Source organism: Sebastes umbrosus, chromosome 2, assembly GCF_015220745.1.
Source record: "Sebastes umbrosus isolate fSebUmb1 chromosome 2, fSebUmb1.pri, whole genome shotgun sequence".
NCBI classification, from domain to species: Eukaryota; Metazoa; Chordata; class Actinopteri; order Perciformes; family Sebastidae; genus Sebastes; species Sebastes umbrosus.
Genome location: NC_051270.1, coordinates 13,496,657 through 13,524,315, shown reverse-complemented (window position 1 = coordinate 13,524,315; position 27,659 = coordinate 13,496,657). Strand labels below are relative to the sequence as shown.

Here is a 27,659-nt window from a genome sequence, read left to right as displayed (position 1 = left end):
TCGATGTATACCCATTAGGGCTGTCAAAGTTAACGTGATACTTAAATGTTAACACAAAATCGTTTTAACGCCACTAATTTCATTAACGCATTAATGCAATCGATCTTTCAGAAGTTGTAGCGGGATCAATTTTGGAGAGGAAAAACTGGCATGGCCATAGATTGTTTAAAGCCTGAAAACAGAGCCATGAGGAGGTGCAGAAGTCTAGTTATCTCTCAGAACGCTTGAATTACAATATGCTGAAAGGTTATTATGGAATATTTGACCAATGATGCAAAAAATAAACTGCCTACCCCAGCTTTTAGTATACTATTTATACTTAAATTCAATAGACACTTAAATCCACACACATAGACTCATACTCTGTGGCATATGCCTTGGCTCAGGATGGTCAGAGTGCAGGGTGACCAGTGCAGTGTTCCTGTGGCAGTTTGAGGTCCAGTGCCCGTCAGCTCATGACTGCTTTTTGACTCTTTTTCCACATGATTACCTTCACTCGCTTCTCTTGTTGCTGGTGTTTTTTTTAGCCATAATGCTTCCTCTGTAAAAATGTTAAAATACAGTGTTTTTCATACAATGTGATTATAAAGCTGTACATTGTATTGATTTTGGCTGGATCGCAGAAGGTCTCTAAAATCACTGAGTGACTGACTGAGTGATGAAGTTACATGATCGATCGGCCGATTGTTGGAGTTGCCTCATTTGCCGTTGCTCTTTCAAAATGCAAAGGCGGGAACAGTCGTTTGTTTACCTTTTCACTCATTGGCGCAAGTGCTCCACTATCGGCGCATTTCCACCAGATTCGGTGATGGAGGGCATCTCAATGCTTTCCATTCATTTCATATGGAAAGCAGGAGATGCAGTCGCCCAGTTCATAGTCGGAGAGTATTGCATAAAGTTGAAAAATCTCAACTTTATGAAAATGAGCCTGAAAACTTGGACCAAGCAGTCAAGCTCGGCGATCTAGTTCTAAAATGAAACGAGATTCAGCAGTGCCATAGCCTATTTCTCAATTAAAATGTTTTCAGAAGTAGATTTTGGCAGATTGTTTAGATGGAATAACAGAAAGTTTATGAACAGGCTGCCATGTTGTTTCCTGTTTGAAATGGCAAGCAGAAAACCAGGGACCAATCATTTGCATTTCATGATAGGGTACGTCACCGCTTGAACACCCAGTTGAGTGGAGCAACGCGTCCCCTAGTGTCCTCACCGGACTTGGTGGACATATAACACTGGATTTAACATTATAGACATGACCACTGACTATAACAATTTAGTCAGTAATTCACAGACTGACGATACACGGTCCAGCCATATCCTCGGTTTTGACCAAGTCTTGTTTTTTGCCCTTCTTTCGAGTTTTCACTATAGGCACTGGCCCAACATACCATTCATGGTACACTAGAAAGACAAAGAACTAAAAGCTCATCAGCATCACTCTCTCCTCGTCCCATCTCATAATGGACTTTCTGTCATCTTTGGAAGGCAGTGCTGATGTTGTCTCTACTTTTGGCTCAGAGATGGATGCTTTGCTTTTTTTAGTATGCTTGCCTGCTTCTGGGCAATAAATCTGTTTCTTTTTCCTGTGTGCTTTTGCTGATGAAGGTTCTGGTCTTTGTGAATTCAGACATAGCATCTTTTGGAGGTAGACAGAGTTATTTACACCACTCTCGCTGCTTTTAGAAAACGTTGAGAGCAGTGTTTCTACAGATGTATGTGCATCTGTGTTAAACATCAGCAATTGTAAAGTAAGGAACAACAGTGAGAAGCTGAATTAAATACAAAGAAATCACAGTTTCTTGTGGTTTGTAAGTAATGCTGTACCGGTTCACAAGAACATGCAGCCCAAACTCGGTTCCCCGCCTGAAGCTGTGATTCTAATTTAGATAAATCCCTTTCAGTTGCTCTCCGCGCTTTACACAGATGTAGTCAATAATGAATGCACTTTTGTGCACCCCTGCCATCTGCAATCAAAACAGGATGTCAAATATCGAATTAAATTGCTAGCTGAGATCATAACACTTTGTATGAGATGTGGCTTTTGCGAGGAACCCACCGATGTCCTTTTTGCAGCAAACATAATGAGTTTCAATGAGCACTTGACTTTACTTGACTTCAATCATCATAATTACACGACTAGATTACCTTTTCATGTCAGAATCCACTAATTAACAGATTTAAAATGCTACACTGAAGCATTTTGTTCTCCATTTAAATGTATGGAATATACGATTTTATTATGTGTGCAGTTTGAATGAATCATTTCATTTAAAAACCAAGTAGACTCAATGGATCAGACTTCCACTATCACTGAAAGGCAGACTAGCAGTAGTGGAAATTGCACAGTTCTTTCTCTACAATTGCAGCTCTTTCATGGGTGATTTTCCTCCCCTAGATAAAGGTGTTAATGCCTCCTATTGGAAAAGCAAGAAAGCACAGATTAGTTTGACATGACTTGTAGAGCAGGGGCCTTAGTGGATTACCTATCTTTATTTTTCAGAATTAGTTTTTTTTGCAACAAAGTCGCAGTCTTAATTGGTTTCGCTCTACAAAAGTTGCAATCCTTACACCCAAAGAAAACAGATAAAACACATTTTGAGCTGTTGTTGTAACTGTTCCGGCACAGTGATTTCAGGAGGCGTACTGATGGCGACATTCAAGGTTGCAGTGAGAGCTATAGAAGTCATGTTTCAAAGGGACTGATGGTTTCCCTCGTGTCTGAAGGCTACATGTACTGTATGTGATGTTGTTTTGAGAGAAATCCCAGTGTCAGCAGAGAGAGAAAAGGTAGTGTGAGTGATGGTACTCATGGGTTTCATTCTGTGAATGAGACCGGTAGCGGTACAACAGCTGCAAGGAAATGTTTTTTCTTTGATTGTAATTGAATGATTTATATTAAAGGGAGTCTGCTGGGAACTGCATGAGAAAAGAAACTTCTTAAATCGCATTATAAAATTTAAACTGAACTAGAAACAAATGATGAAATACTCAAACAACTTTGTTCATATAAAAGGCGGTAATGCGAACTGCATTTTTAGTGTGAGGCAAAAAAAAAAAAACTCCCAACTGATTTTCTTTTCCTTTTTTTCCCCCATCAGCAGCCAAATATAGTAGAACTGGTCCACATTTACTTGTGCAGAATGTGTGTCAAGCTTGTTTTCCTGTAGGCTTTTTATCCTTATTGGGGAGTACACTTTCACCTCTAAACTAGACCGCTCCTATTAATCATGGGTCTAAAGAAATGTACTGTAAATGGACAGCTAACTGTCTGTAAAGCATTAACAGGCCATACACATTTTCTTCCACTCTGTTGGTTCTTTTTGAGACCACTCTCCGGTTTGTTTTGAACAGTTATTCTTCCAGACTACATTGTCCGTTTTGTGTTTTCTGCTTTGAAAACTGGTCATCTTGAATCATTTATCAACCCTTTAAAAGCTCTATATGCTGCTCACGTCCAAAAGATGTCAGGCGGGGTTTTGCTTCTGCTGATCGGCCTTGATCTCAGATAGACCTCTCCTGTGCTTGTGCTGTCAAGCCTACAGGCTGCTGTGAAGATTTGGCTCCTTTTCCCAAATCTCCATTGTGCATTTATTGACAAGGTAGAGGAGGAATAGAAAACAAGCCAAATTTGTATTAGAGCACTGCGAGAGTAGGAGAAGTAGTATAATGTATGGGGCAGTGATGCCTTTCCTCAGGGCTGTCAGGGCTTTATATGCTCTCCGTCACGCTGCTCTGCACCGCCTGATGACTTCATGGCCCCGAAATAGAGGTTTTCATCAGCAGAGACCTCCCTTGTCCACTAAACGATTAGACAGACAGTCATTTCGGTATGATTGCTGGGCGTTGTTCTGTAATCAATTTCAATGTTTCGGGTTAAGCGATGTGATGTGGTGGGTGAGAGTCGGTGACTTTAAAAGGCTGCTTTCAACAAGATGTCTCCTCATGTTATTTTCCCCTCTATCTCTTTCTTATTCCAGGATAATTTCCCTGCGGGAAATCCAGAGCGTCTCCAAGATCTCAAGTCCACTGTTGATCTGCTGACCAGCATCACCTTCTTCAGGATGAAGGTAGCTTGTGTGTATGTGTGTGTGTTTGATTGTATGGGCGGGGAGTACAATTTGAAGTGCTATGGGGGAGCATGGCACTCCATTTAAGAGAAATTGAAAGAAGCATAAAGATTGTAATAAATGATGATTGAACATTTCTAACCTTATATCGCAGAAGTGCTCTGCCTTTGACTGAGACACCTTCAACACCGGTCATGGCTGTGAAATCTCACAACATTTAATCATAAACATAAACCAACATTGATTTTAGGCACATTTCATTTAGGTGAAATCGATTCAAACCCATAATTTCTGAAAACCTGTCAACACCGCTGACCATTCAAATCCAAATAATTTATCGTTGCACAATTTCTTGACCTGATGGGGTCATGTTTGTGTATCGTATGTTGACCTGCATACTACAGTACAGTAAGCCTGTGTGTATGTTTAAAACGCTTCCAGCTCGGTCTTGTTTCCTCCCACTACCCCAACAGTACGTCTTCCGCTCTATGTAGAGCTCGGCTCCATTCAGCTCTCTCTTGGCGGGAGTGGGGGTTTAGCGCTTGTGCACTGAGGCAAAGCTAAGATGGCAGCTATGAGCAAAGGAATGAAATCTGTCACTTTAGGTTACCAATGCTTTCACTCTGTGCCATGCCCGTGCTGAACTTTACTGCGTAGACGCACAGCTGCTCTCACACAGGAGCTACTATACGATATACTGCACACACACCTAAATGCCGTTCTGGCGTGATTACGATCCATAATGGATGTAAAAAGTCTGCCATTTTTCCACAAGGAAGTGGTATCGTGGGATTAATATTTCATGTGCACGTAATATGATATCATTACGTTATACCTCCACTGATGGATGGTACTGCATATAGCAGACCATTTAAGACACCGTAACTGTCATTGATTAGGGTCGCTAACATCATATGTATTTATTGGATGATTTTATGTAGAATGAAGTGACACGAGACCTAGGAGACACCTAACATTTTAATCGTGTGTGTGTGTGTGTGTGTGTGTGTGTGTGTGTGTGTGTGTGTGCAGGTACAAGAGCTCCAGAGTCCACCCAGAGCCAGTATGGTGGTGAAGGACTGCGTGAAGGCGTGTCTGGACTCCACATACAAATACATTTTTGATAACTGTCATGAACTGTACAACCAACTCCTTGACCAGGTAAGGAGCTTCCAGATCCTTTTGACTATCACTACTAATCAATCTTTTCAGCTCATCATAGTCAGGCCTCTACTGTTGCACAGCTACCAATATAGCTGCACTAGGTGAGAGAATAACCGCCAAAATCTTGACATCTCTGTATTCCTACATTACATACATTACATCGTGCAGATGTAGTGACGCACACACTAAACATTGTGTCATTTCAACACTTGATCTCACTCGTATTTAGGTCTCATGACTAGTCAAATCATATACAAACACGATTTAGCTAAAATGCATGTTGAGCAAGAAGAGTTACTGTACTATAGTTGTGAGTGCATTCATTTGTGTCAGAAAGATGAAGAAGAGGGTAAGGTGTCAGGTTATAAGGTATGGATAGTGTTGCCACTAGGGCTGTCAATTAATTGAAATATTTAATCGCGATTAATCACAAATTAATCACACTTTTTTTTTCCTTAGGTCTAGTTTCATATGATGCCAGTAATTTCACTCTAGCTTTAAAACTGAGTCCGCTACAACCTAAAAATCACAGTTTGCGTTAATGTGTTAAAAGAATTTAGTAGCAATAAAACTAATTTGCGTCTTTGACAGCCCTAGTTGCAACTTATACTTATAATTGGCTCATCCGTCAGTCAAATCCCTGACCCAATCACTTCCTCCTCCGCCTCTTTCCTAAACACACCAGTAATCAGATAGTCATTGTATTTTTAAGAAGAACAACAGGGAGGTAAACTCAGCTCGGAGGGTTTTGCCTTTATATCTGGTATCTTGTCTTGAAGATGGATGTGTTTTGTTAGTTGTTAGAAATCCTGTCCCAGTGCTTATCACTCGTCTTGAGACACTTTTTAACCTTAAAAAACTTTGCATCGTCTGTGGCTGAAACAACCTTTGTAGCTTCATCTTGTAGCAAATGTTGAAAAGTTGATTATTAATTTAAACTGTGATTGTAGAAATGATGTTGCATTTGTTCTTATGGGGGATTTGTCTGCCAGCTGTTCAGCTTTAGTGTCTTTTGTTTCTTTCATTATGGTTGTTGTTGTTCTGGCTTCTTTGGGCTTGAAAGCCATAACCCAGTTACCACCATCCAGAGCAAACAAACACTTAACAAGATATTATGAAAATACACACAGGATACTGGCAAGCAGAGTAATAAAATCCAGGCACATTTGTTTGTTGTGCATTTGGTAATATTTTCTGCATTTCTAATAATTTGATGAACACACTGCTAAACTTGAAATGAAAGCAGCTGACAGCAAAGCTGCTCTGCTGATTTATGTAATCACATTTAATCTACGAACCAGCGAGTCAACATCTGGCAATTAGCCAGGCAGATAGGCAACACTAACTAGATAACTGACACAGGTAATGGAGTCTCTATGAACGTACTACCTGCATCACTGCAAAAAGTGAGCTGTTTAAGCTTGGTGATGGAGCTTACTTAAATTTATGTGGGAGCATACCTGAAAAATCTGCCTTTAATTACAGGTAGTCCTTTAAAAATAAATAATATCCAGAAGAGTTATTACTTCAGGGCCCCTCCTAAATCATTTGTCAGAAGCCCAGAGTACACACTCTTTCTTAAACTTTTCTGCCAGGTGCTGCGTGGCATTCACCTCATGCCTTCATCACGTCTCACCTTCAGCCTGTCATAAAGCCGACATCACGCCTCACCTTTTCAGCCTCAGTGTGTTTTGTGTTGAATGCGACAATGCCAGGAAAATATAAATTCAATCCAGCATGGCTGGAAATCAAAAGGCTGTATGTCATGACTGACATTTACCAGACAATAAAAATGTACACCGTGTCTATTGCCAACTTTGCATGAAGGACTTCAACCTTCTAAGAGAGAAAGAGTCTGCGGTGAAGAGCAATAAAAGCAGCCAAGCATCAGGCAGCACTTACCTTATTCAAATCACTATCTCAAATGTCCAGATGGATAATATATGAGCGCAAAGAAATAAGTTTCAACGTGGACGATATAAATAAACTGGCATGAAAGTACATTACCATCCTCATATGATAATGTATCACCAGCATGTGAGCAGCTGGAGGCATGTTCTCATATTCAGAACACACAGACTGACTTAATTACATTTTAAAGAAACACAGCATCACCCAGTCCTCAGTCATGGTTTGCTTCTCTGAACACACAAAGACGTCCATGAGCTAGTTTACTTGCTTTGGCCTCGCCTGAGTAAATAATCAGGCAACAAGCAGCTCCGCCTTACTATTTTACGGTTTACTTCCCAAGGAGAATGGCCTCCACACCTCAGAAGATAATGTCTTTTAGTGCAATCCGCTCAAAAGTTGAATAATAAGCTTCCTTTGTTTAAACAGCCGGAGGGGTTGTAAGCAATTACCAAACCGGAGAGATAGACGCTTTGGCTAATTACATCTTCGTCCACCACAGTTTCACAACTGACAGCCCCTCCATCAACGCTTCCTCCACGGCAGAAGAATAAAGCCATCAGCTTCATCCCAGAGCAAATCTCACTGTGACTCTAAATTATTATGTTCACATACACTCGGTAGCCTTTGACTCGGCGGGTAGAACAAATTTCAGACCCCAATTCTCTAGTTGCTAACAGTGACTGAGTGCGGCGGCACGAGAGCTGGCACGGTGGCCAGGCAGGCAGTGAAATATACCAGCCACAACGAGCCGCATCTTGCATAACATAACAAAGCTCTCTGCTTCTGGCTGGGCGTAAAATGACTGGGGGGAGGAAGAGCAGGGGGGGGAGGATTCAGCTTAACCGTTTCTTAAATCCTGGCTGGAAAGGGAGGATTTTGAAAAGCAAGATGGGGAAGGGGAAATGGAAAGAGGGCAAAAAGGAATCATGGAAAAAAGGGCAAAATCTAACATAATTTTCTGTCTGACTGTGAATGAATGTGGGTCGGCGATGATGGTACACAGTACAGAAATGCCTTGAAGAGTGCACATGCATCTATGATAAATGTACATGTATATGCAGCACACATGCTTATGAATTATGCAATTATGAATGCACAAGTAGACAGATGAATAGAAGCAATCTGGTGTTGAAGAGGGAGGTCGACAAGCATGCAAAAGCAGGGATCCACCGTGCCTGTTTTGTGAGACGAGCCACAGAGGAGCTAGAAGACTATACTCCACTTGTTACTGAGCTAGCAATTCAAATTGATTTGATAAGTATCTCTCTCACCGACATCATCACATATTTGCCAACAATACCCAAATGGTTGATTTATCTGTGTTTGAAGAACACGTTGTTTGTTTTCACAATGTGAGCCTTTGGGTGTATTTTTTTTTCACTATTTACACATAACCTATTTTCTCCGGGCCTTAAAATGTAGTGCAACAGCTTCAGCTCTCTCTGTTGGGAATCTGATCACATTCTCTAAGACCATCCTTCAATCAGAGACTCTGTAATTTGTGTCACATTGTGAGAATTGATGAGGAGCCAGTTATATGCTAATGCTGATTTCTCCCACACAGGGACTGAAAGTGCTAAACAATAACCGTAAACCACTAGCAACCCTCAAGAGGAATGATACACTGCTTTGAATAGTTCTGCTAGTGGCCCCACCACCACCACCGTGCACTGGAAGTAGTGAAACTACACCGCTCTCTGAATGCAGTACAGTATTCACCTCCTAGTAGAGTGAAGCCCATGGGTGTGTTGTCGACTGTAAAAAGGCAGCAAGCTACTTAATCACCTTTAACAATGTGTTTGTACCTACTTGAGGTGAATACAGATGAGCTACACTACACTACAGTACGTTTTAGCGGGATGCGTACTGCATCCAATTTAGTGGGGATGACACAACCTTCAGTGTCCTTCATATATGCATACAGCGATGCACGCGCACACGCACAAAGATACACCCACAGACAGGTTTTGCATAGCTGAGCCACCTCCTGCAGAGATATTCATATCATTATATCACGCCTCCAATTTAACAGAAATATACCTTATTGCATGTAGTTGCATATCTCCCCCTGATGGCCAAGGCCTCTCACACCAGGCCAAACCTTTTTCTTTGAAGTAAACATTACTATTCCAGTGTCATTAACCATGAGTTCAGGGCCAAAATGGATCGTAGGCCTGTTTCTGATGGCTTTGATGTAAGCTCATGAATCGCTCATCCGCAAGCAAATCCATATCTGGTGCTGCTGGCCTTAATTTATGATCACAATAACCAATTTAGTTTCACGTCTCAGCTGTTCATTACCTGTTCTAGTTAGGGGGCAACCTCCGCGTCTGAAAAGTGAAGCCAATGCGGAAGTGCCTTAAACTTTGCATTCTTTCTAACAACCAGCAGACTCCTCTGGTTACAAAAAGAAGTCAGATTGTATAGAAGTATATGAGAAAATGACCCTACTTCTCACTTGATTTATTATCTCAGTGAACATTGTAAACATGAGTGTATGGTCTCAATCGCTAGTTTCAAGTCTTCTTCATATACAGCATGATGTTCATTTAGTAAATTATGGTCCCATCTAGAGTCAAATAGACCATAAAGCAGGGGATGCTATAGGGCGTGGCTACCTTGTGATTGACAGGTCGCTACCATGGCGTTGTCCGGTCTGGGTGTTGTCCGTGTTTTCGTCTTACAACTTGAACCCTTTCACAGTGTGTTTTCAGTTCACGAAAGTTAATTGTAACATTTTGGTCGCTTATAAACGTCTTTCGGTTGTACTTAGCTCCACCCTCTCGTGTCGCTTCTGGTTGCAAAAAACCAAGATGGCGACAGCCAAAATGCAGAACTCGAGGCTTAAAAATGTCAGTCTAAAAACCAATGGATGACGAAACGGTGACTGCATCCACTGCTTATATACAGTCTATGGTTCTAGTAGTGCATAGATGATTTACTCTACTCTGCTGGGTACATTTGAACCCAGGTTAACATGTATCCAGCTTCAGTTGCAAGTCCAACACTGTCTTTGATTCTGTAACATCTAAAGCTCCCTGTTGCCTCCACATTGGAAACCAGTGCATTTTTCATGTCTTGCTACATAGCAAGCATAAGTGAATATGCAAATTAGAAATTAATGAGCCTTTGATCAATCTGATTCCTGGGATGAAATGAGTAGTAATCTGTTTTCATGACCATGGCACGCACGGTGATAGACTTAACTTTTGAAGCCCGAAACCCAAATGATTAAAGTAGTGAACCCTGGGTTGACATGATCGACTGTCACAGAATCGGCTGTAAGCCGTATCTGCGTTTCTTGTTCCTGTGAGATTAAATTCTGTAGCTCCTCCAGCTGCGACGTCTGCCTTGCACACGTCATATTTTTAAAACAGGAATCAAAGTTGAATATTGTAGGGACTGATTGGGTTTTAAGGATTGCATCAATGATAAATTGACTCATGTTGCATTCCCATTTCCCGAGCTCCCGCTACAACATCTCCGCTCCGTGCTGAACCACAGTCAACAGGCTTAAGGTTGTTAAATAATTCAGCCTAAATGATTCAATAGCTGATTGGAACATGTTTCATTTTAACACAATTTTCTTTTCATCAAGATATATCAAGCATACATTTTGCTTTAGTCAGAGTTACACACACAAATGAGAGAATGTGTATTGGATCCTCTTGGGAAGTTATGTCCTCATAGCCCACAGTCATAGATAATATTTGTCATTGTCAGTGTGCATAAGCGCGGGTGTGTTTGGATGATTTCATGTGTGTGTCTGATACAGAGCTGTCAGTATGCTGACTGGAGTTTGTTCCAGTATTTGCACTCCGCTCTGTGTTTTCTGCGTGCGTGGCCTTGCCTTTTTTTCTGTGGAACCTGTTCATGGCAGAGTGAAAGACTGACAGTTACTTGCTGACTGGAGATCAGTGTGGTTACACTCAGTGTGGGGTGAGCAGATGGTAGAGTCAGTGAGTGGTTTCATATTAATCACCTTTCACCCCGGGACAGCCACAGAGATTTCTGCAATTAGGGATGCACCGATACCAATACTGACTCAAGTAGCTGGATTTTATATCGGTGACAATGGGGCCGATATATTAAAGTCAGTTCTATGTTTATATACTATATACTTTATACATATTGGAATTTTTTATTCCTGTTTAAGGTTTGACCAATTTGTTGCTGTATTAAGAATGTTTACACTTTAATTGTAATTCCTGTTAATTTTGAAGATTTTTACCAAGTTGCTGGTGTACGATTTATGGTATTAATAATAAATAACAATTCAGTAAATTTATATCAATGTATTTATTTTAGAGCTGCAACAATTAATTGATTCAAAGTTTAGTTGTCAACTATCAAATTAAACACCAACTATTATGATAATTGAATAATTGGTTTGAGTATTTTTTTTTTAAAAGTATACATTCTTTGAATCCAGCTTCTTAAATATGAATATTTTCTGGTTTCTTTACTCCTCTATGATTAATCGAGAAAATAATCAACAGATCAATCGACAATGAAAATAATTTTTAGTTGCGTCCCTAATTCATTTGTTGCATTTTGTTTTACAAAGTTTGGAAAGCAGTGTTTAAGTCCAGCCTGATGTTGCCTTACACATACAGTATTAGAACAATCCCAGTCACTTCCACACAGTGAGGCATACAGTTTATTGATTAAACACTGGTATCGGATCGGTACTCGGTATCAGCCGATACCCTAAGCCCAGTTATCGTTATCTGTATCGGGACTAAAAACGTCAGATCAGTGCATCCCTATCTGCAGTACACTTTGACGCACATCTACATAAACACATTACTGGAGGGTGATTACGCTTTTTACAAATTTTAAAGTTGTAATCTTTAAGATTTCAGTCCCTGTTGATTTGGTAAAACACGTTAGTTGTATCTGTTTCCGATGCAGCAAAACAAACTCACATTGTTGTAATAAAGAGCTCAGTCAATAATCCGTCATGCTGTGAGCAATCTGATTTTATGCTGCACATGGCGGGAGTAGCAGGGCACAGTGAACAGTAGCAGTAGATGGATACCTTGCTGAGTAGTTGGAGGTGTACAGCCTGCAGCTCTTCATCTAGCAGCTCACTGTGCCTGCTTTCTCTTGTTCTGTTACTCCCTGCAATATTTCAAACTAATCCACTGTCAAAAACAATACATGAAATTATTATATCCTGTTTTGTGGTATACTGTGTTTCCTGTGCACTGCCTCCCAATACAAGACAGCTTTTATAGCTGCAGCAGGAAAGTTCAGTTTGATATACCAGTACATTAGCAGAACAATATTAACAGCGAGGCTGATAGCGATTAAATAAAATGCTGAAAACAGTAATGCTAGCTTACATATATGCATTTCTTTCATGTGTATTGCTTGCGTGTGCGGCGGTAATTTGAATTCAACGTAGGAATGGCAGACTCCACTACTAACAATAATAAATACTATATTTGGTAATCACAGAATGTAAATACATTATCAAAAAACTGGCTTTGATTTCATGAAAATCCTAAGGAACATTCAGGTTCAGTTAAAGTCTGGTTACCACGCTTCATTTTAAGTTTTTCAGTTGTTAGAGTTTATTAATCTACCATAATGCTATCTTCCTGACCATTACGTCTTATTCAGTTCAACTTCTACAAGTATAGTATCAATTGCATAAAAGAGTGTCATGGTGAGATAATATTATGCGTGTTGAACATATAACATGTTGAAAAGTCTGTTACGTACAACAACCATCATTGGTTGGCTTTGTGATCCCAGTCAACTTATTATTTTTGTGAAATTCCAAAAATAAAATTTTCTCGTCATCATGTCTACTGCTTCACCTTCAACACACTCTGTCTTCAGACTCTCACCATCCTGTTTTCATTCTCTGCAGAGCCGGAAGCAGGACATTCCCCGAGAGGAGCAGGGTCCGTCCATAAAGAACCTGGAGTTCTGGCCAAAACTCATCACTCTCATGGTGTCCGTCATCGATGAAGACCGGACAGCTTACGCCCCAGTCATTAACCAGTATGTACTTCTTCATTATACCATGAATGCTTTTATACATACAATGCGTGTTCAAAGTGTACTTAAAGGGCAACTACGCCCATTTTTAAAATTCATACATGTTATTCCTATGGTCTAAGACAATCCAAAATATATGAGTAAACATGAACAACTCTCTCCCAAATCCAAAAACTAGAGTGATAAAGCTAAAAAATCTGATGTCGTTGGGTATAAAGTGTGGAGCTGCTCCATAGACAATGATGTTATAGATGACACTGAGAGCATCCAGGGGAATGTTCTGAGTATATGAGAAAATGTTCTGTTTCACAACTGACAACACTACAGTAGAATAAAGATTATTTGGATTTAAAAAAGAAAACAAATATTGTATGGGTTGACAAAATTAGTCTCCCATTCATTGTCAATGGAGCATGTTCTCATGTTCACACATATTGATTGAACCTTCCTAAATAATATATCGGAATTCTTAATTTAGGTGGTTTAGGTGGCCTTTAATTGGTCGTATTGCCATCTTTCGTGGTAAACAGTTGGGCATTCATTCTCATTACACATGCATTGATGAGCATTGTGTTAACATTATACCATTTGCATGTAACCATATATCCTCCATTTAATTTCAAAGGTATAAATGACCATACTGAAAATACACTTAACATACAGAGAGAGGCTGAGTTTTCAGTGTTTGCTCTAAAGCTTCATGCTGTAGGGTTTATGCCAACCATTCATGCCGATTAGATTGTTATCAGGCTATTAAATAGAATAGAAAGCTTTATTGTCATTGTATTAAATACAACGAGATTCACAGTTGCCACTTCTGGTCAGTGTTTTAAAACAAATACTTGACAACACTAAACGAGGCAGATAAAACATATATAACAGGTAAAACACACACAGTTATAAAGCAATATAAAAAAGGTAAAGTAGATGTAATAAATAAATATAAACAGAAGTGTTACACTAGAGTATCAAATATAAAAATAGATGTAATGTAAACAGAGGTAATTGCACTTGTAAAATAGGCAGTGTAGATGTAATAAATAAAATGTAAACAAGTTGCACTTGAGGTGTATATTGCATCAAGGATATATTGCACAGATAGAGGTATTCACATTCAGTGTATTCATATTGCACAGATGTATTGTTTGTTCAGTGTCCGTATGGCCCAGGGAAAGAAATAGGCGTTATCGGTGGTTATAAGCCCCATAGATGTGGGTCAATATGGGCCTACTGCACTCAATGTTTCACTCAAGGTTTTATCATCTATTCACATGGTCGATCACCAAAAGAAGGTATGAAAGAAAATGACAGCGACCTCTAGCGACTGTAGTAGTTATGACATGAGTAGAAGCGGAAATCAGGTGCTGTAGTGTAGACAGCTTGAAAATCAATATAAGGTAAAGGACGATGGACTGGGATTTGTATCCCGTGTGAAACCAACAATGTGTAGCTGTGTTGTGTTCAACTTTCACTTTTACAACGTAGTAGGCATAGTAGGCCCCTAATGATCCACATCTATGGTGCTTATAGCGACTGATAACGCCTATTTAATGGCCTCATAACAGTTGAATCATGTGCAATGGACATAGGTGTGGTTGACTTGAAAGGAGGTTGAAGGAAGTGTGGAATGGAATGGAAATAATGTAAACAAAATTTTAATGTTTGGGTCTTTAATAAGGCTCATTCTTATTAAATATTTTCTCATTTCTTCAATATTTATAATTCTTTACTTATTACTTCTGTATTTATTTGGCTTTATTAAGGCCAATTCAGGCTGCATTATTTACGACACAGGATTAAAAAGACATGGGAGAGAAATCCCTCTTAAACCTCATATAAATATTTTTTTTCTTAGAGGGAGAGAGAATGTGAGGGAAAACAAAAAAACCTTCGTGCTCCTGTAAAAAAAAATTTATTTATTGACTGTGGAGACATGAATGAGTGCAGTGTTGCGCAAGAAGACTGCGAGGCAGCCAGCAGTGAAGAATGCTTTGTTTTTATGGTGAGCCATAGTATGGATGGATAAAAGGGCAACGCAGTGTTGCTAAATTATATAACAGATGAGAGATTTATTTGTAGAAAAGAAGGGATAGAGGGCTGGTTGTGGTGACGGTGTTGAGGGGGCATTTGTGTTTGCGTGCTCTCGATGATTTGGTTAATAAAATCAAAACACAACCTGAAGAAAATGGAGTGGAGCTCACCTTAGAAAGAAAAACGATGAAGCATATTTTCCTCTTTCTGTCTCGCTCATACATATCCTCTCACGCTCTCAACTCCCCATTTTGTCTTTTCTCCTTCCTCTTGCTGATTTACGATGCTTATTAAGACTCTGTTTATGCCCTGAGCTTTCTTTCCCACACTGTCTAATGATAGATTTGCAATATTCATGCCCATTTCCTCCACATTCCCCTGGTCAAGTTCCAGAGTGACAACAACTCCAATGCTTTTGCACAATAAACCCAGGAGTGGACTTGTTATCGTTAAATAATGGGAGCTTGCGCCGGAGGAGACACTGTTTAAATGTTGCTCTGTGCGGAGAATATTTACTTTGGAATCTAGCCTATAATTTTTTGAGCCAATAGACAGATCTACAGAATGTATGATTTGAAATATAAAATTGGATGCTGCAGTTGTTTTTAAAAGTGTAAAGGATAAGAAGCTTTAGAGATTATTTCCAGGAACACTCATCATGTGGATTGTAAACCACATAAAATCATTTATTTCAGCACATAGAAGTAGATTGTAAACCATCTACAAGCATGCACAGTAGCTGCAGATGTTGCATTCATTTTTGCCGTGAAGATTTTCTATTGTCTGTCTCTCGCCACACAGCGCACACGCCATGATGAGACCGAACAATAACCGAGGTTGAGGGAAAGATACTGAGATTGATAGACATGAAAACAGGAGCAATTGTTTCTCGGATTCTTGTTTTTCCTTTCTCCAGTTGCCAGTGGGCGCACAAATAGTCTCAGTGTTTGTTCCTTGGTGCCATAAAAGGATGCGCCGAATGTCGGGGAGAGAAAAGGAAAGTGTGTTGTGTGCGGGCACGCTTGGGCATTGGTTTCTGCCGGCTGAGCAGATGATAACTGTTTCAATAGAAATCGTTGGACAAATGTGTTTTGTTTTTGGAAACAGGGCGGTCTAGTGCAAAAGTAAAACATTTCCAAATAAATTGACCTTTCTCAGGCGAAGGCCCCGTCATCTATAAATGTCCTCCCATCACTGTCTGGTGATACGGATAATTAAACCATTGGCACCTCACATTCAAGCTTTGACTGAAAATCTATAGGCATTCAAAATAGCAGATTACTTTCCAAATAGGTTGCCTCCCCCCCCTCTCTCTCTCTCTCTATCTCTCTCTCTCTGTCTCTCTCTCTCTCTCTCTCTTCTTTGCTGTGTCATTTCCTCCTACACTTTCTCCTCATTTCCATTCCACCCCAATTCAACCAGGTTTGAAAATGACGGGGGATTATTAGATTATGTGATCCACCAACCGTGTCTTCTCGCACATCTGTTAAGTCGTTTGTTAGAGATCCAGGCTGGGCCGAGCCATCAGGCCACCCAGTCGAGCGTGTCATTATACGGAAATGAATCTGATTGGAATCCGTTTCAATTCCACCAGGTTTCCACAGGAGCTGAATGCGGGCAGGATCAGCGCTGAGATCACGTGGAGCCTCTTTGCCCTGGATATGAAGTATGCAATGGAAGGTGAGTAACGCTGCTGATCAGACAATTATCTCCTGCTTCAGGGCATGCATGTGTGGAAGGGAGTGAATGAGAGCTGAAGATAAATGGTGTAAATGGATTGAGTGTTGGTGAAGAACAAAAGGTTGCACAGGTACATCCTGCGTAGTCGCTTTCTGAATGAGTGGCTACTCGTTAGCTATTCACTAATTAGCAGTTAATTCTAATCCTTCCTGTGTACAGCTACTCGGGAATACGTGTTAAGTGTTACTGTGCCTCTTTGTATCAGAGTGCCGTTTATTGGCTGGTGTCACCGTGTTGTTTATCGGCTGTGTCTGGCTGTGGTCAGCTCTACTGCCTATCTAGATTACACTTTGCTGATTTCACTCTATTGATCATTATAGAGAAACTGGAACTTCTTTTAATCAAGATAAACCATTGATCAATGGAGTAATCAAAAGCAGATGAGATGCTCAAGTTTGTGTGTTGATGTGCTACTTTGTCTCTGTGTGTGTGTGTGTGTTCCTGTCTTTTGGTACCTACAGTATGTGGTCCAGTTGTTTTCACAAGCAATATAAGACTTTTTAGTTATTTAAGGGACATTTAAGGCAGGGTTTCCGCCAGTGTATTGCAAGCTCAGCAGCCAGACCTTGACTCCCCGCCAGGCCTTATTATCTGGGATTTATGTATTTTTAACATTTTTAACGCTTAACGTTAGCGAGTGTCGATGTGCACAGTCGAGAGAGAGAAACAGAAGAGGCGCACAGCACATGTTGTGTTTGTTTCTACTTTAAAGTTCATGTTTTTTTTTGGGGTGACGAGACAAGACGGGTTTCCGCCAGCCAGGCTGCTCGTAACATTAGTTAGTGTGTGGTCGAGAGAGAGAGAGGGAGAGAGAGAGAGAGGGAGAGAGAGCGTACATGAGTATGAAGTTAGCAGTAACGTTAGTAAGTAAGTGTGAACGTAGCAGTGCAGTGTGTGTACATGCAGTTTAGGTTGTCTGTTAATAAATGCAGCAACACTTAGGCTAAGTTCTATTTTCACAATTCAGCATTGTGTCTCGGACTTAAACTAGGGATGCATCGATACTGATACCGTATCGGATATCGGGCCGATACTGACTCAAATAGCTGGATCGGATACCGGTCAGAATGGGGCCAATCTATTCAATTCAATTCTATGTTTATATTCCATATACGTTATAGAGTGGAATTTTAATCCCTGTTTAAGTTTTGACTAATTTGTTGCTGCATTAAAAAGGTTTACACTTAAATTTGTAATTCCTGTTCATTGACGACCCTGAAGGGATAAGCGGTTACAGATAATGGATGGATGGATGTTAGGAAAGCAATGTTTACATCCAGCCTAATGTTGCCTTACACATAGAATAATCCCAGTCACTTCCACACAAAGTGAGGTATACAATTTATTAATTAAACACTGGTATCAGATCGATACTCTGCATCGGCCGATATCACTGTTATCACTACCGGTATCGAGACTGAACTTAAACCCATGACTAGTGGGACGCTTTTGAACCATTACCTTCAGTCGTAGGTAGGCAGTCATAGGTAGGTAGCAGTGCTAAATCATGCGGTCCCCAAACTTACCATAATTATGGCTACACAGCAGACATTAAAAATGCAAGTATTGAACTTATTATATTACATTCTAACTGTATAATGCAATTAGTATATAAGAAGGATTGCCCGTAGTGCCCAGGATACAGGCGTAAAAATTAAATTTTGCACTATGAAGGGTGTGATTTACAATCTGTAATCTAGCATGAGCCAAAATAATCCATCAATTTCTTCCACTATCACTAATTACTCAAGAGTGTAAATCCGTCATTCCATGGCAGCCATGTGGTGCCTCATTTAAACAGTAAATATGCTGCAAAATGTATTTCACAATTGGGATTCTTGTAGCCTTCAATAGTTTAGTACAAATTCTGTCAACACGAGTGAGTCTTTTTTTTTCCAAAGACAGCAGAGACTCACAGCGATCAAGCAATGAAGACAGATGTGTCCTATTTTAACTTGGGTTTTAACTTCAATCCCCACCCCCTCTATCTCCAGCTCAGCTTGACCTTTACTACCCAGAAATCATGCATTATGACATTAGTACGCAGCACACACACTATGCTCATGTTAACCAAATTCCTCTCACTTTTGTGATCAATTAATGTCAAATTCAGACTTTCTCTGGGCAGAGTGGTTGTTTCTTGATGAGTAGGATACAGTTTTGTATTTGATGTTGGAAATCAGAACAAATGTGTTGCACCTCTCATACTGTAATATGGATTATGTGGTGCTCTTATCCACTGTGGCTCTACTATAACATTTAGGTTGATGCAGGTGTTTTTCATACATATCTTGCCCGGTCCAAGTTAAACATCCTCGATGTTGAATTACACATGACAGAGGGCGTGATATTGGCTACTTTAATGATGACAGAAGATGAGGCGGTAAGAGAAGCAGGGATCTGATTGAGGTCAAGGATTTGAAATGCTCTTTAGACTGTGTATAAGAGAAAGGCAGAGATGCACCAAAACAGCGTATTGCTCATTTATCCTCATCTACACAGCATATACCTGCCGCTTTCTCCGTGCTAAGCCATCTTGAGTTGCTATGGTAACCAGGTGCCACTGCAAACTGCAGTGTCTTGATATCCCCACACATGAATAAAGGACCCATATAGATTCTGAACATGCAATATGATTTCATATATGATATATGGTGGTTTTAAACGTGTTTTTCTTTTTGGATACAGAACGTGTGTGGACTATATGATTATATGTGCTCGTGCTTCACATTTTAATGAGGTGTGCAGCTTCATGGTTGTGCGTGTGTGTGGCACATATGGATGTGTATTTCTGTGCCGAGGTAATGAGCAGCAGCAAGAAGATATTTGGATTACCGAGATTTACATAAAATCACTAATCCTTATAACCTGTTTTCACAGTTCCACGTGTATCATTTTTAACATCCACCATATTTCTTGTAAAATGAACTGTGATACCTTGGTGTAGTATTTACCGAAAACAAAGCAGGCAGCAGTTAAGACTACCAGTACAGCCTCTATCTCACATTAGTGGTAATGTTAAAATAAAATGTTCTCAGACCTCCGTTACCTCCTGTCATAAATAGGATGTTGTTACCTCATCTCCTTCCTTTGCCCTAAAGACAAAAGACATTTTCAAACTGATTCTTCCATCAAGCTTGTTGCATCATCTGGAAATGCAATACTCTGAAACTGTGTCTCAGTTTGTACTGGAAGGATAGTGACCTCTGGATGTTTTGCTTTGTAACACAAACAGCAGATTTTGAACTAAATCCAACCCACTGACATTCTGTAAAATTAAGTGTGGAATTGTGTGACAAAACAATCTGGTTTGAGAAATTATAATAATCCAAAGTTTTATGTAAATTGTTGGTTCCTTAGCTGTCGTCACTAGAGATGCACCGATCCAACTTTTTTACAATCTCGATACCGATAGTGATGACTTGGGCTTTGGGTATCGACCGATACCGACCAATACCAATGTTTAATTAATAAGCTAACAGTGGAAGTGACTGGGATCATTCTTTTATGTGAACATCAGGCTTGACTTAAACATCCCTTTTCTAACTTTGTAAAACAAAATGTAACAAATAAATATATAGATAACATAACATACATTTTGTGAATTGTTATTTATTATGTAAGGGATAATGTACACCGAGCCAGTCATTGTTGTGAAATAAACCAGCTAGCTGTACATTTTCACGCTTATTACACGGCTACTTACTTAAGAAATCAATAATTTGACACAAAAACGGTCCGCCAGAGTCTGACATCAGAACTGCGCCCATAGCAACGGTCTGTTATACATAGCAACGTTCTGCTATAAAGAAATAACAGATCGTAGAACGCAGTGATTGACCAATCAGAATTGAGTATTCAACAAAGCTGTGTAATAATAAAATAATAAATTGTACAAAAGCAACTTGGCAAAAAATCTTCAGATTCAGGTGTAAACCGTTTTAATGGAGCAACAAATTGGTCAAAATTTAAACAGGAATTAAAATTCAAGTATATAATGAATATAGTATATAAACATAACATTTTATTTAATAGATCGACTCCATTGTCACCGATATCCGATCAAGCTATTTGAGTCAGTATCGGCCCAATATCCATTCTGGTATTGGTATCGGTGCATCCCTAATCCTCACAAACGAAGCCAGAGCTGGAACATCTGTTAGTTTACACTGAAAGCTGAGCTTTAGCTGCAACATTTTTATTATGAATGTGAACAATGCATCATCACTCCAAAAAGAATTACTGCTGATAACGCCATCCCGACCCACGGTGTCGTCGTGGAAGCGTAGTAGCGCCTACCCTCCGGTCCCCCCCAGGTACACACTGTCAGCTCTGTCAGCACTGTTGTTATTGTTTGCACTGTTCGTGGCTCAGCCGTCTCCATGCTGAGAGCCGTGTGAAGGCAATAGATATGCTCTGAATTTTGTATTAAGCACCTTTAAAGAGTATATCTTGAAGGAAGAGAGTAGCATGTATTATGTCTCATCTTATATCTTTTTTCAGGATATAAAATTCTTGTTGAAGTGTAGAGTGTGAAGAGAAGAAACATCGCACATTTGCAACATCTTATTGTATTCAGTCAATAAATGCAGAATAGTGTGTCAAATTATGTGATATATCTTTAGATAATCAACAAAAGTTGCCATAAAGGTAACCCTTAAGTGGTGGACACACTGCCCGAATGAGGCTCGCATGAGGCTCGCGTGGCGTGTTGTTTTTTATTTCGGCGTCCATGTTAACAAGTTAGAGTGGACACCCTGCCCGCATGAGACGCGCGTCTCTCTTTTTTAAATCAACACTTCCTGCTTTCATTTCAAAATAAAAGCCCTTAGGCGTTTTTTCTATAGACAGAATCCCTTCATTTGTTAACACGAGGCTTTTATTCTGAAATATGAGCAGTTAGTGCTGTGGAACATGCAGTCACTTTGAGAGCTCAAAAAATTGATAACGTTTGGGGTTTAAATCAACACTTCCTGCTTTCATTTCGAAATAAAAGCCCTAAAGCGGGTTTTCTTTGCACAGAATTCCTTCATTTGTTAACACAAGGCTTTTATTCTGAAATATGTACCAGACAGTGATGTGGAACAAGCAGTGACTTGGAAAGCATCATAAATGAAAACAGTACGGAGTTTTAATTGTGGATTATTACTATTATTTACTAATTACCACACGTTTCTGAACCTTTCTCTGTCTAAAATAAATATAAATTATATTTATCATGAAGTTAAATGGCCATTAAAAGGCAAACTCTATGCAGAAAGAAAGGGCTGACAGCAGCAGCAGAAACACAGCTGACAGGTAGCTGACACGCAGCCAACTCGCGTCTAGTGTGAACACCAGACTCCTGCATGACGCAGCCACCACGCGACGTAGACGCCACGCGAGCCTCATGCGGGCAGTGTGCCCACGGCTTTAGGGGATAGTTTTTATTAGTTTTAGGAGCAAAGATTGAGCACTGCTTACGCACATGTTTATTATGGGAGTTGTGAAACCACTGATGAACTACTCAGCACAGTTTAATGATGATGCAATATGTTAAGATCACTAGTCTTTTCACTTTTACGAAGGATAATATACACAGTTAAATAGATCAATAAAGAGATAGAGAGTCACACAGAGCAATGGTGACTGTCTGTGTGTAAGTGTGCATATCTGAGTCAGGGCAGCTGGGCATGTGACCACCTAGGGTGTTACTGACTGCTGTCACAGCAGGTTTGGGCAGTGTGTGTGTTTGTGTGTGTGTGTGTGTTTGTGTGTGTGATGTGCCTGAGGGTGTCCGTGTTACAAAAGGAGACAAGAATCATGGATGCACTCAGTCACATATACCCTCTTTCTCGCTCCTTGAGCCTGAACCCTCTTCCCCTGCTTTGCCTCCTCTTGCCTCGTCTTGTCAGTAGTACATCACTGACCGCCCACAGCGACACGTGCCAGGAGGACGACATGACTGTCATGTTCCTCAAAGGAGCACTTTGTATGAATTATTGCTCATTTCTTGTTGGTCCTACTGGCTGTGGGAGTTCTAGGTTTGGTTTGGTGGCGAGACGGGCTAGCAGTTAAATGAGGGAGAGTTTGACAGCTCATAAACCGCGTAACGGTGCGGTGCACACCATGCACATTGTAAACCACATAATGTGTTTTACTTTATAGATTATAAAACCACATAAAAAAACAGATGGTGCCAGTTGCAACTGGGTAAGCATAGCTTACTTTTATTTGATGATCCTGTGTATTACTCACACTTAATATCACAGGTATGCAAGTATAGTTTTTGTTTCACAAGATGATGATGATGATGTGCATCTTTAAAATGCTTTGATGTATCAATATCTGACTGAGTGCCTCATAATACATTGCTTCTGTGTAACGAGCGTGGCTACATATCAGTTTAACAAGAGGATGAATGAGTGGTGCTCATGTGTCAGTTTATGTGACATCAAAACATTTTTACAGTTGCACCTCATGGCTAAATGGTCTTGCTAAAAAAATGTTGCTTGCTTGTGGTTAATTACCATAGTAGAAAAAAAGAATGTATGACAAGTTTTATAAATCAGTAACACATAAGGGGCCTTATTTTAACGATCTATAGCGCATGGTCTAAAGTGCATGGCGCAAATGTATTTAGGGTTTGTCCAACTCCACATTTGTTAGTTAAGCGGTGCATAATCTGGGCGCAAAGTGAGGTGCAAGGGGCAAAGGGGTTGTATTTAGTCTCTTAATTAATCATAGGTTTGTTTTGGGCGTAACATGAATTAAACCAATCGATGTGTCATCTCCCATTCTCAAACGGATCTGCTCGTGTGCAAAGTGAAAGTGCGCGAGCAGATGCATGTGGTGCTTGGCCGGTTGACCCTCTGCCTCCGCCGTCTCCCAATCCTCTGTCTCATCAACAACTCTATTTGACTGCATATGAGCAAATGTACCGATAACCTATTTAAACGATGCAGGCAGCACGGGGGGGGCGGTATATGATATTGGATATATGATAGTAAGCACTAATATGATGAACATGTATTGATTGATTGCAACCCGCGTGGGACTCGGACCAGCTGAACGGAAGCCTCCGGAGCTGCGTTGCGCAGCCTGTGCTTAACACGCGGATCCATCAGCCTCAAAACGCTGCCGTTTAGGGGGAGAGGGCCCGTTCACTTTGAAGGAGCCTACGTCTACACTCACACACACAGAGGGATAATGAGAGGAGACGCCACAGAGGCGTGTGTGCACTGTGTTCTCACAGGAGGAGCGCTGAGAGCACGCTGCAGGTTGGGCAATACAGAATGCCTGAGAGCCTTACTTTAGTATATTCCATTATATTTTGAAATGTCACCTGCCGCCTGAATTTTGTATTTTCCTTTACATAAATAAAAACATTGTTCTAGCGCCAACACTGTATTTAACTGAGGAGGAGGAGCGCTGCTGCGCGTCCCTGTGTGTTACAAGCAAAGTGTACACACACTGTGAACCTGCCTATGTAGGCGCATCTTACTATCTGAATGATGCACCTTTTAAATAGCAGGAAAATACTGTGCCAGACCAGGTTTTTTTGTCAATGGAGCAATCGCTTTCTGCTGCCTCAAGATAGTGACACACCTCAATTTAAGACCATGGGTACACAGATGTGCATAAGTACATTTGCTACTTACACAACATGGGCGCTGGGCGTGAAAATGACAACTGCGCCGCTTTGCGCCGCTTTGCGCCGCTTTGCGCCGGCTTTGCGCCGGTTTTGCGCCGGCTTTGCGCCGCTTTGCGCCGGGTGTCATATAGGGCCCTAGGCCTCACCAACTTTCACATTGACCCATGCTGCTGCTGCAATGGGTGGCAACAGTCTCTCTACTCACAGGGAGACAGAAGTGTAGCTAATTCATTCTCTATCAAGAATTGATAACATCGACACGCAGAGTAATACAAGCAGTGTAAGCAAACGTTACCCAAATGAACGCTCAATGAGTTTTAATGGAAGAGTAATGCATGTGTGTCCGTGTTAGAGATTTGGAGGAAAAGATGTGTTCTGTGGCTACAGAAAAGAACACGATTGGTTATACGTAAAATAAATCAGTGAAACCACACAGGATTTAATTACTTTAATAACGGTTCACTGCTTTCTCCAAAGATCAGTCACAAAACAATCATTCGGCTGCACGTTCACGGCTAGAAATTGTTAGTGGAACACCCGCAGTCGATTGCTTTGGTCATCTGTGATTCAATGTTTTGCATCCATTGTGTAAGAAAATTGCTCAGGGAGGTTTTCTTTAATTCCCTGGTGTGACATTTCCTGTCCCCCATCATACTGTCAAACACGGTCACAATGAGTCCATTTTTAAAAAGTTAAACTGTATGTGTATGCAAGCTCATATTTGCATACAAATATGCATCCTGCAGTGTGCAGGCATGCACATAATCCTTAATTCGTGCATGTACAGGTTGTGCTTTTACACAGTGAATGACAATAGCGAGGTGGTAGGAGTAGGTATACCGAGCCAGTCCAGGTTGCTGCTTGTCTTTCTCATTCAGACAAATGGAAGTAACTGAGTTGCCTGCTTACATAAGAAGGCACACATAACTGGTTGGGTGGCTGACAGAGACACCCTGAAGGAGGCGGGCCAGAGTGTCCTGCTTTGTTGCTCTGCGTTTCTGTGTGCGTAGCCGTGTTTGTCTGTGCATTAGTGCAGCCGTGCAAGTGTTCAGTTGTGCACGGAAGTATGAAAGTATGAATGAGAATAAAAGAGAAGGCTGTATTTGTATGTGTGTCTGTGTGCACACATGTGCATGTGCAATACTTAATGAAGTCTTTGATGCATCCTCTGCTTCCTGCTCGGAGGCCTTTGGTGCCAGTGCTGGTGCAGAAGTGGATGCTGCTAATTTTAGCATCTCTGTGTGAATCTCTGAATGTGTGAGAGAGGAGAGAGGAGGAGAGAGGAGGAGGGTGACAAAGAGAGAGGTAGGAGGGAAGACAAAAAGAGACAGGATAAAATAAGAAACCAAGACAAGGAGGAGGAAGAGGAGGAGGATGTGAGAGAATGAATGACTATGGCTGTAGCTGAAATCACTCTCTCATTCATTCTGTTCACTCCTCTGTACTCTGTAGCAGAGATGCTCACAAGTAATGTTTTGCAAGCCCGAGTCAAGTCTCAAATCTCTTATGGTTGTAATGAGCGTTCTATCATCTGCCGCATGTCATCCAATCTGTTTAGAACACTGCATAGCTATATCTAGAGAATCAAACGCATGTATTGTCTTGTCTTCAGGCCTTTATCTATTAGCATACAGTCTCGGCATTGATTAGTTGTTTGGTGTATGATCACTTTAAACAGACTATTGCAATGCAATATGTGAAAACTCACAATGAAAGCTTTCGGTTAAAGTTAATTGTTTTTTTTCTGAATATAAAGAGGGTGACTAAAGATGGATTTCAACTAAGGTTACTTAGGATAACAGGGAAAATATTGCTAACATTTTTAGGCGGGCAATAATAACTGTAAGCAAACAATCACTCACTCATCTTTCAAAATATTCAGCAAACGCAAATCTAATCACGTTAAGCTAAGTTCACATTACACGACTTTCAAACTCATCAGATCTCTGTACTGTTCACACTACACAACTTGCTGTCTTGTAATCGGGAGTCTTTAAGTCGTTGTGGTTTTCACACTACATCACTGACTGGCAATTGCAACACATACAGTAAGTTTGTAATATTACAGGCGACCCCTCCGTCCCCAGGTTTCCCCTTAAACCCGCGTCTCGCACTCTTATTGGCTGTAGCTCGTGGCCAGAGTCCCCGACAGGTCCAGATATTTAGCATGCTATATATCCGATTAGCCTCTGATCTGGGGATTTTGTCGGGGAGCTCCAAAAACTGTCTGGGAGCGGAAAATCAGGGCTAAAGTTGTGTAGTGTGAACTAGGCATTAGGCGGTGTACTCGCCATGGTGTTGTTGCTGTAGTTTACGGTCATCAAGTAATATGAGTAAGGTTATGCGTGACATTCAGCTCGACATTTTCATTAATGTTAATGCGCCAAAAACAATAAAATAAAGATTGTTCACGAGTCCCAAATCTTGAGTCCGAGTCAAATCTCAAGTCTTTTGAGGACGAGTTTCAAGTCACTGTGTGTGCGGCTTAAGTGTGACTAGAGTCCTATCTCTGCTCTGTAGTTGTAAATTGGGTTTTCAGACACTCATCAGTCATCATCATACAGTGTTTAGTCAACAAACAAGGATGTCTTGTCAAGAGGAGAGAAAGCGGTGCTACTTCTGGACTTCAGAATATTTGTGTGATGAAGTTCTACAGTACACGCTGCTGCATATTCACTGTATGGTTGTTTAATGGCCGTGGTCTCTGGAGCATATCATTAAAGATCTAATGCTCCAGCAGCCTATTTACTCATCTTCAGCCTGTTGGAACAGCTTCACTCCTTCGAATATTTTAATTGAATTTCAGATGTACCTCAGGTAGGGGAGTTTTGTTCCCACAGAAATACATTGTGTACGAGGCTGGGGCATGGTTAAAGCTTGTGTGTTGTCCTGCAGTGTGATTTTAATTTGTTATTGTGTTCTCCAACTGTTAGTTTCTAAAGCCTTTTTTTGCGGTTTTCAGCATAGCTACAGCACATGGCTTTTTACATTGATAGGTTTCAAACAGGAGATTTCCCAAATGTTACATTTTGCAGTGGAAATTTGTATTAAAAAAGTGATTCACTGTACTGCGGCAGCGCGGACTCTTACATTAGTAAGTC

General features: G+C 40.6%; 1 protein-coding gene across 3 annotated transcripts in view; it reads left to right on the top strand.

Annotated features, from left to right (window-relative positions):
- Window positions 1–27,659, top strand: part of LOC119480904 (protein unc-13 homolog C) — a 202,493-nt gene that overhangs the window by 132,624 nt on the left and 42,210 nt on the right. For all 3 annotated transcript variants that reach the window (XM_037757559.1, XM_037757550.1, XM_037757541.1), the window contains 4 exons: window positions 3,978–4,067; window positions 5,100–5,228; window positions 13,024–13,157; window positions 16,780–16,865. In XM_037757559.1, the coding sequence (XP_037613487.1) occupies window positions 3,978–4,067; window positions 5,100–5,228; window positions 13,024–13,157; window positions 16,780–16,865 (439 nt within the window). The remainder of the gene's footprint in view (window positions 1–3,977; window positions 4,068–5,099; window positions 5,229–13,023; window positions 13,158–16,779; window positions 16,866–27,659) is intronic.